This window comes from Microtus ochrogaster, chromosome 10 (assembly GCF_000317375.1).
Source record: "Microtus ochrogaster isolate Prairie Vole_2 chromosome 10, MicOch1.0, whole genome shotgun sequence".
Lineage (NCBI taxonomy): Eukaryota > Metazoa > Chordata > Mammalia > Rodentia > Cricetidae > Microtus > Microtus ochrogaster.
The window spans coordinates 70735738-70745667 of NC_022016.1; the positions used below are offsets into that span (position 1 = coordinate 70735738).

At 40.3% G+C, this 9930-nt stretch overlaps 1 protein-coding gene across 2 annotated transcripts in view; it reads left to right on the plus strand.

Moving 5' to 3' along the window:
- The window catches only part of Oma1 (OMA1 zinc metallopeptidase), a 56181-nt gene that overhangs the window by 34611 nt on the left and 11640 nt on the right, over positions 1–9930 (plus strand). For both annotated transcript variants that reach the window (XM_005353488.3, XM_013348505.2), the window contains exon 8: positions 6118–6267. In XM_005353488.3, the coding sequence (XP_005353545.1) occupies positions 6118–6267 (150 nt within the window). The remainder of the gene's footprint in view (positions 1–6117; positions 6268–9930) is intronic.

Genomic DNA, 9930 nt, shown 5'->3' on the forward strand with positions numbered 1-9930 from the left:
GGTGTTGTTTTATTAATTTGTTTGTTTATTTATGTATGTATCTGTTTGTGCATGCATGTTCCATGGTGTGTGGAGGCCAGAGAACAACTTGTAGGCTTCAGTTCTCTTCTCCCACCACTCATTTCTGGGGATTGAATTGATTTCAGCAGGCTAGCGGCAAGTGGCGTCACCCACTGAGCCTTCTTGCTGCCCCTCCCCACTTTTGTGGTAAAAATATTTAGCATAAGATCTACTCACTTACAAATTTAAACGCATACTACAGAATGACCTCTGGGAGCAATGTCATAGAGCTGTATCTAGAACCTAATGCGTCCTCATAACTGCCCTACCCTGTGTCTGACTTTACTTACTGTAGATGCCTCATGTAAGCCAAGTCAGGCAGTATTTGCCCTGTGCCCACCTCATCTTTCCTAACCTACCATCCCCAGTGTTCATCCATGCTGTACATGGTAGGATTGCCTTCTTGGGTAAGGCTATTGTGTGTGTATGTATGCGTGCATACATGTGTGTATTTGCGTGTTTGTGTGTGTGTGCAGCCCCACATCTTCACTCACTCTTCTCTGAGTGAGCATTCAGGCTGTTTCCATCTCTTGCTGGAAAGCACACTGTCAGTAGTAATGTATAGGCAGCCCCCTTAGATGGGCGGAGTAGACAGAACAGAATGCTGGGAAGAAGGGAAGTGTGGCAGACGCCATGTTTCTCCAGCCTAAGAAGAACGCTGGTTAGACTCACGCCGGTAAGCCACAGTCAAGTGGCGATACACATTAATGGAGATGGGTTAAACTAATATGTGAGAGTTAGCCAATAAGAGGTTAGAACTAATGGGCCAGGCAGTGTTTAATTAATACAGTTTCTGTGTGATTATTTCAGGGGTTAAGCTAGCTGGGCGGCGGGAAGCAGCCCACTCCTCCTTACTACAATTCATCATTTTACATTTCCGTGAACAAAGTATAAGAGTTGAATCTTCCCATATTATTGTTATTTTTTGTATCAGCCTTCTAACAGGTGTGAGATGATATCTCACGTGTTTCTGGGGTGCAGTTCTTGAAGGTTTTGTGTTATTGATAAGTTTTTCGTACACCCGTTATTAACTTGTATGCAGTTCTTGAGGTTCTTATGTCTTTTGCCCATTTTTAATTGAGTGTACTTTGCTATGGAGTTGTAAGTTTTCCTTGTCTGTTTTGGACATTAATCTATCGTCAGGTATATTGCATGCAGATATTGTTACCTGTTTTGTTTGCTGTGCAGAAGCACTTATACACAGATTCAGTCTCTGTCCAAGATTGCTGAACTTTGCTTTGTGCCTTGGAGAAAGTGCGTGTGTCTATCTGTGTGTGTGTGTGTCTGTGTGCATGTGCATGTGTATTCTATCGCTGTCATTATGAAGTGCCCCATGTACCTATTGGCTATATCTGGTCCAGTGTTTTCTAATTTTCCATTGGAATTAACTGTTTATTATTGAAAATGTTGAGTATTAGAGATGCCATTGCTATTACATTGTGGTTTGTTTCTGTCTTTAGATTCTTTAATATTTATATATTTAGAGGAGCTTTGATGTCGAATGCATATATTATTTTATTAAGAATTTTTAATACAATCTTTTCTCATTTTACACAGCTATCCACATTCCCACTCCCTCCCCTCCTCTCATCCCACCCTTCCCCACCCCATCCCCATGGAATGCATATATTTTTACAACTATTTAATTCTGCGTGATGAATTGACCTATTTATTATTGTATAATGTCCTTCTTTGTTTCTTTTTATATTATGTCTGTTGCAAGTTGAGCTACCCTGCTTAGTTTTAGTTTTTGAGCCTGTAAAGTGAGGTAAGTCTCTTGTAAGAAGCATACAGTTGAGTGGTTTTTCATTTAGTGACTTTTTTTTCATGAATTGAAGATTTGAATCTGTTGTATGTAGGTTAATAAGTGGTAGGGTGAAACTAATTATTGGGCTAGAGAGATGGCTCAGTGGGTCAGAACATTTGTTGCTCTTGTAGACGACCTTGGTTCAGTTCTTAACACCCAAATGGTGGCTCAAAGCCACCTGGAATTCCAGTTCCAGGGGGGCCTACACCCTTTTCTGATGTCCCTGTTCCATACATGTGATACACATAAATGCATGCAGACAACACTTACACGCATAAGATCAAGTAAATAAATAAGAATTTTTAAAAAGGGCAGATTATTGTTGTTTTGTTATTTTCTGGTTGTCTTATAGTCACTTCTTAAAATTCCTGTCTTGCTTGAGGTTGGGTGTTTCCCTGCAACAGTGTACTTGGGGTCCTTCCTATTTCTGCTCTGTGTATCAACTAACAGTTTTGCTTTATAGTTACTGTGAGGTTTAAGTAGATCGCGTATCTATGTAACAGCTTGTTTCAAGCTGATAATCAACAGCTATTTGTATTTGTATTTCAGTCTAAGTAGCTTTCTTGGCGATTCCTGGAGGGTGGGGCAGGTGGCTGTGAACATTGCCTTTGAGGCAGTGTGGACTCACTGCGCGCTCTCCCTCTCTCCACCTCCTAGGTAGGGTTTTAGGTGCAAGCCACCACACCCCATTCTTCTAGTTTTTTGTCTCAGAAAATTCAGTTCTCCCTCATCTATCAAGGACAGCTTTGCAGGGAAAAGCCTTTCGGTTGGCGATTATCTCTTTATCACTGGAATATTTCAGCATCCCTCCTCTGCTGGCTGCAAGGGTTCTGCTGAGAAGTCCCCTGATAGGCGGTGTTGAAGGTGTTGAGACAGCCTTTTAAAGGGAGGTGTCTCATCTTTTGTTACTCTTGGACTGTTTCTTCCTTTGAGTTTGAGCATTATGTGTCATAGTATGCTCTCTTTTGGGGTGAATTTGACTGATGACATCTGTACCTCCTGTCTCTGGGTGATGGCATCTGGAAGTTCCCAGCGTCATTTCCAAGTTCTTTTTGGTCCTCCTTCCTCTTTCTATAGCTCCTGTGATGTGAGTGTTTGCTCTCTTGATGACCCATAATTTACACAGATATTCTTTGTCATTCTTCTTCCTTTGCATAATTTCAAATGTTCTATCTTTCAGCTTACTCTTTTTATGTCCAGTAGAGTTTCATTGAAGATTTTTATTATGTTTTTAATTTTAGTCATAGTATTTTTAATTTCTAATATTTCTTTTTTTAAAGATTATCACTGTTAGATTTCCCAGTATTTGTCTGAATTGTTAACTGAATTTTATTATTTTTTATAGTTCTTTGAACTTTTTTCTTTGTGAGTGTTATTCTGAATTCAATTGTCAGACATTTTGTAGGTCTTCATTTCTTTGGGGTCCATTATTGTAACCTGTCAGTTTCTTTTCAAAGTGCTCTGATATTCTTTGTTCTGTTTTATTTTTAATATATGGTCTCATGTAGCTCAGGCTAGCCTCAAATTGGGTCTGTAACTAAGGATGATTTTGAACTTTTGACATCCTGTCAGCTTCCCAGAATGTAGGATTACAGGTATGGTCACTGTGTCTAGTAAGAGGTTCTGGGGATAAAACTCAGGGTCTACCAGCTGAGATACATCCAAACCCAATGATTTTTTTTTTCTTCTTGGTTATACTTGTGTCTTCCTACTGACGTCTGCTTCAGTGTTCTTCCATGTACTCCAGGGTCAGCTAGTGACAAACAGAGTGGGGCGAAGCTGTTTTAGTTTGAAATGCTTTTGCTATCTACCGGGCTAATTTTTTCATATTTTTCTACATATAAAATATTTTAAATATTGCTTTCAACTTTGTTACTTTGATTGAACAGGTAATATTTTACTTCTCTTTTAATTAACATTTGTAAGGTAAAAAATTCCTAAAATCATGCTTTTGTTTTGTTCAGACATACATAACCATGAATGTTCATACCTGTTAGTAGGATATATTTGTGTGTATGTATGCATGCACAGGTGTGCTTGCTCACAGGCACACATGACAACAGTACTAACATTGTGGCCATCAGAGGACAGTTTTCAGGAGCTGTGTCTTTGTCTTCCTTGCTTGAGAAGGGTTTCTCTTGTTTCTGCTGTGGTGCTGCCTATTCCAGGCCAGCTGGTCCACACCTTTCCAGGTGACTTTCTTGTCTGCAGTCTGGATTACAGATGATGTCACTGCATTTGGGTTTTTATGCTGGTTCTGTGCCTCGAACTTGGGAAGTGAGACCTTTATGGCTAGCACTTTTGCTCACTGACACATTTGTCCTCCTGTTTTTTTGGGGTTCTTTTAAACCTAGAGACCTTAATGTGCTTAAAGAATTACACTGGCTGGGCAGTGGTGGTACATGTCTTTAATCCCAGCACTCAGGAGGCAAGGGCAGGTGGATCTCTGTGAGTTCAAGGCAAGTCTGGTCTACAAGAGCTAGATCCATGGTTCCACGACAGGCTCTAAAACTACAGAGAAATTGTGTCTTGAAAAACCAAAAAAAGAAGAAGAAAAAGAGGAAGAGGAAGAAGAAGAAGAGGAAGAGGAAGAGGAAGAGGAAGAGGAAGAGGAAGAGGAAGAAGAAGAAGAAGAAGAAGAAGAAGAAGAAGAAGAAGAAGAAGAAGAAGAAGAAGAAAGAATTGCAATGATTTGAATATTGAAAATGAATTTCAGATAATTTCTTCCTCTTTATTTCCCAACCTTGGAAAACATCTTATTAGTGTTTTATGGGCAGGGAGGCAGCATAGATGTTGGCTGGCTATTGAGTGTGTGTCTTGGTTAGGTTTCTATTGCTGTGATAAACGCCTTGACCAAGAGCAACCTGAGGAGAAAAGGGTTTATTGCATCTTACGGTTCTAGATCACAGTCATCATGGAAGAAAGTCGGGACAGGAAGTCAAGCAGGGGAGGAACCTGGATGCAGAAACGATGCCAAGGCCATGGAGGGTGCTGTTTACTGGTTTGCTCATCATGGTTCGCTCAGCCTGCTTTCTTATAACACCCAGGAGCACCAGCTCAGGGGTGCTCCCACTCATAAGGGACTGGACCCATCCACGTAAATCATCAACCAAGACAATGCCTCGTAGGCTGGCCCATAAGACAGTCTGGCTGGGACATTTTCTCAATTGAGGTTCCTTTTCCCAAGTGACTCTAGCCTCGTCGAGTTCACATAAAACCAGCAACACAACCTGTGGCATTTGTCATATGTTTTAGGTATCACAGTCACACAATTTAAGGCTTTTTGGTTCCACATTTTGACTAATCTGATAAAATTTAGTTCTTAATTTATTCAGTAGTAAAATAGGAAATACAAACACAATTTTTCTAGTTCTTAAAGAAAGAGTAAATTAAGATGTGAAGAAAATTGAACAGACTTCTAAAAAACCTCCAAGACTTTGTATGGAGAGCTTAAAAAGATTTTTTTTATTATTACAAATACTTAAATATAGTTCAAAATTAAACTCTTACTTCCTTTCCACTCAAATACTTGAATTATGCTGCTAGAGCTACCACCATTAACAGTTCTTAAGTAGCCTTCCAAGGTTTTCTGTGTATTCAAGGGTGTGGATATGAGTTTGCATACATATACTAGATCCATATGCATCCTTTAAAAATAGTGTGTTTAGGATGGCCTAAATGTATTTTTTCATGTAGTTGAGAAAATTGGACAGATTGATAGACCTTAAGATTAACTATTTTCTACATGTTTGTTAATTTTTTTTCTAAGTGTATCATTAGGTGTAAAGTTTCTTAAGTGCAGATTATTTTTAGTAGAAAAGTTAATTGATGTGGAAGATTTTCCCCTTACTATGTGTTTCCAGTGTCAGCTGTTCTGAAAATGTTTGCAGGCTAGGAGTCAGGCTTGTGTTGATGCAGTGTTATGTTATGTGAGCTGTGCTCTTCTCTTCATTCTGTTTGTTATTTGCTAGGTATGCTACCCTACTATTGAGTGTGGTTCCCAGCGTGAGGATTCCTTCTTTTAAGTGGTGAACAGATTCTTTCATTAAAATGATGATAAAAAGTAGAATATTTTCAAAACATATAGTGACACAAAAGTAAACTTAAACGTGTTTTCCTTCTCTCTCTCTCCCCTTCCCTCCCCCTCTCCTACCTCGTCTTTCTCAGTCTTTTGGATACCTGGCTGAGTTATTTGTTTTTAAAGTTGTGGTAACTCAGCTCATTGTATGCCTTTTTGATTCTGTTTCTAGGCGTGTGTGGACGTAAGAGCCAGCTCAGTATTTTGGCAGCAGATGGAGTTTTCGGAGCGTCTTCATGGTTACCCAAAGTTGCCAGAGTGGCTGTCAACACACCCTTCTCATGGGAACCGAGCTGAGCACTTGGACAGACTTATACCACAGGTGAGCTAGCCCAGACCACGGGTGAGTTAGCCCAGACTACAGGTGGGCTAGCCCAGATCATTGGTGAGTTAGCACTTTTAAAGTATAGAAAAAGTGAGTTTTAATGTGCAATTATTTTCATTACTATAATGATTGATTATTGGCTTTCAGAGTTGGACTGAAAAGGAAAGCCCTATTTACCCACAAGTCTTGGGTATAGTAGGTTTGTTCCCGCTGCTCAGCCCTGAAATAATCACTCAGAAACTATATTATTTGCAATATTGTTTGGCCAATAGCTTACATGTCTTTTTAGCTAGCCCATATCTTAAATTGACCCATTTCTGTTAATCTGTGTATTGCCATGTGGCTGTGGCTTACTGGCAAGGTTCTGTCCGGTATCTGTCTCTGGCAGGGCTACATGGCTTCTCCTTGACTCCATCTTCTTTCTCCCAGCATTCAATTTAGTCACCCCCACCATCTACCTCTATTCTGCCCTGACCTTTATTAACCAATGGTATTCACAGCATACAGAGGGGAATCCCACATCACTTGTGGGATTGCTATGTATAGCTGAGTTTTTTCAATGTGAAGGTCTAACTCTTTAGTGTCTGACTTTGTAACTAATTTGGTAATATTTTAAAACTTTAGTTGGGCCTGGAAATATAGTTTGGTTGGTAAGTGCTTGCTTAGCCTACAGAAAACGCCTGATTTCATCTCTAGCACCCCATAAACTGTGATGATACACACTAGACATACCAGTGCTTGGGCGGTGGAGACAGGAAAATCAGGAGTTCGAGGTCAACCCCAGGTCCACAGTGAGTTTGAGGTCAACATGGGCTACATGAGACCCTGTCTCAAAGAATAAGAAAAAAGGGAAAAGAAAACAACTTTTTTCAATATGTTGGTTATAATTTGTTTTTTCTTTAATTTTTGGTTTAAAATGTCTGTTAATAAGCTATATATAAGTTTTGGATTAAATGGGTATCAACTCTAGTTTTGATTTGTAGTTTTTGTTTGTTTGTTTTTGAGCCAAGGTCACACTGCATAGCCCTGGGTGACTTTGAACTTACTGTGTAGACAAGCCTGGCCTAGAATTCACAGAGATCCCCTGTTTCTGCCTTCACCTCCTAGGTGCTAGGTTTAAAGATGTGCTTTCTCATGGCTGGCTCTTGTCAAATTTTTTGTTTGTTTATCTGAGATAGCTCTATGAGCCTAGGCTGACTTTGACCTTTTGTGTACAGGCTGACCTTGAACTTTGAGGCTGACCTTGAGCTCAGAGTGCTAAGTGTAGCCCCTGTGCTGCTCCACCTGGTTTGTACAGTCCTGGGATCTAGCACAGGCTTCATGCATGCTGTGCAGGAACTCTACCAACTGAGCTACACTTCCATCTCTGTGTGGCTTAGAAACATTGGGGATTTGTTTGTAAATTCAGAAACAGGGAAATCTTAGATCAAGATTGATGTCTTGTAAGGATCCAGTTTCCACTTGATAGATGGCTGTCTTCTAGTATAACCTTACATGGTGAAGTAGGAATCGTAGGCTTTGGAGTCAGTTTGTCCATCTGTCCATCCACCCACCCGTCCATCCATCCATCCTTTGTTTATTTATCATTGTATTTTAAGTCAGAGTCCTCACTCTGGAGCAAACCATTTGCTTCAAAGAAGGTGTTCTTGAACTTGAGCTCTTCCTATGTCAGTTTCCCCAGTGTTGGGACTGTAGGCATGGGTCACTATGCTAGGAATAGAACATCTTTTAATGAGGCACTGATCCCATTGGTATTGACCTTTACACTCTGATCACACTTCAAAGGCCTCGTTTTATAAGGCTATCACCTGGGTATTAGGATTTTCAGCATGTGAAGTCTGAGAGGCACAAACATTGGTTGGTTAGCACCTTTTATCTGAATCAAATCTTATTTAGATCCTTAACATGAAGGAAAAACATAGCAAAAATAGTAGTGAAGCTTACCTGATGTAATCTGTAGTACTGCTCACCTAGACTGGGTAGTATATGTGTTTCACCCGTAATTGTTTATACTGAGGGCCAGCAAAGACCCCAGATGTTAGAGGCCCTGGGGAGGTTGTGACTTGTCTCTAAAGTCACAACACACACAAGTTCTTTTCATTTTAACTCAGTTTAATTCTAAACTGTGTGGCTTGTTAAAACTAGATAACAGATTCTACCAGCCAGCTGTGATTTGAAGCCTACCCTAAATTCTGAAGCTGTCATTCCATCAAATCCCTGAGGATCTTAAGACAGGTAAAAAAAGATGTGTTTTAGGGAGGTCTGTGACACAGGAAGGGGTTGATAGAGAGCACAGGGAACATGGCTGGAGAAACAAATGTTATTTGGGAGCCAGTGAAGAAGGAAAGCAGGGGAGATCTTTTTTTTTTTCTAAAAATAAACCATCCCAGTACAGAAATTTAATTTGAAAACTGCAGGTAAATTTCTTATATTTTTCCCCCAAGTGATTAAATTCAATTTGAAAGCAATAAAACTCTACTACAACATTGGGAATAATTCAGTGGTTGAAGCGAGAATGATAGTTATACAAGGGTATACTGTTAATTAGAACACACAGTCATAAAGATTGGAATGGGCTGCTCTCCTATGTCTGATTCTATAATGGAAGAAAGCAGCCATGTATGGAAGATGTGTTCCTACACACCACTAAAGACTACATTCTTTTTCTTTTTTTCTTGTTTTGTTTTTTTGAGACAGAGTTTTACTGTGTATTAGCTCTGTAGACCAGACTGGCCTCGAACTCACAGAGATCCACCTACCTCTGCCTCCCGAGTGCTGGAACTGAAGGTGTGTGCCATCACGACCTGGCAAGACTACATTCTTATTTACTTGGGATTATTTTTCTAAAATGTGTACAGGGTTGAATTTTAGTAAGGCTTCTGTCCCCTGACAGTTGGATAGTCAGACACATTTCTAAGGTCCAGGGCACTGGTGTTCAAAACGGTTTGCAGCAGACACAGTGTTTTCAGTGGTGCCCTGCAGAGCTAGTAGAACTGGGGAAATCTTTAAGTTCACCTAGGAACTGAATAGAGAACAAGGTGAAGGGTGGGTTATTCACAGTAGAGGTCCTCTGTGCTTCCTCAGAGAGAGGACAGAACCAGCTGTGATTCAGATGTTTGGGGAAAAAAACCAAGAGAGCAAGACCTTGTGGTTCTGTGATGGGAACATAAATTTTCATGACTTTAACATTTAATTTCAAGTGCTAAGGATTATATCTATTTTATCAGATTCTTAGGATGCAATTATGAAATATATTATTTCTTGATATAATTTATCAACATTAAAGATATATTAAATGTTGAATTTGAATCATTGTGTTGATGTTGATGTTGAATAACTATGACTTAGGTCTTGATTAACTATGCTGTAGGTCTTGTAAGTGACAGGAAGAGCATAGACATGTTTACCCTCATCCACCCTCACCCTCATGCACCCTCACCCTCTTCCACCCTCATCCTCACCCTCATCCACCCTCACCCTCACCCTCATCCACCCTCACCCTCACCCTCTTCCACCCTCATCCACCCTCACCCTCATCCACCCTCATCCTCACCCTCATCCACCCTCACCCTCACCCTCTTCCACCCTCATCCACCCTCACCCTCATCCACCCTCATCCTCACCCTCATCCACCCTCATCCTCACCCTCATCCACCCTCA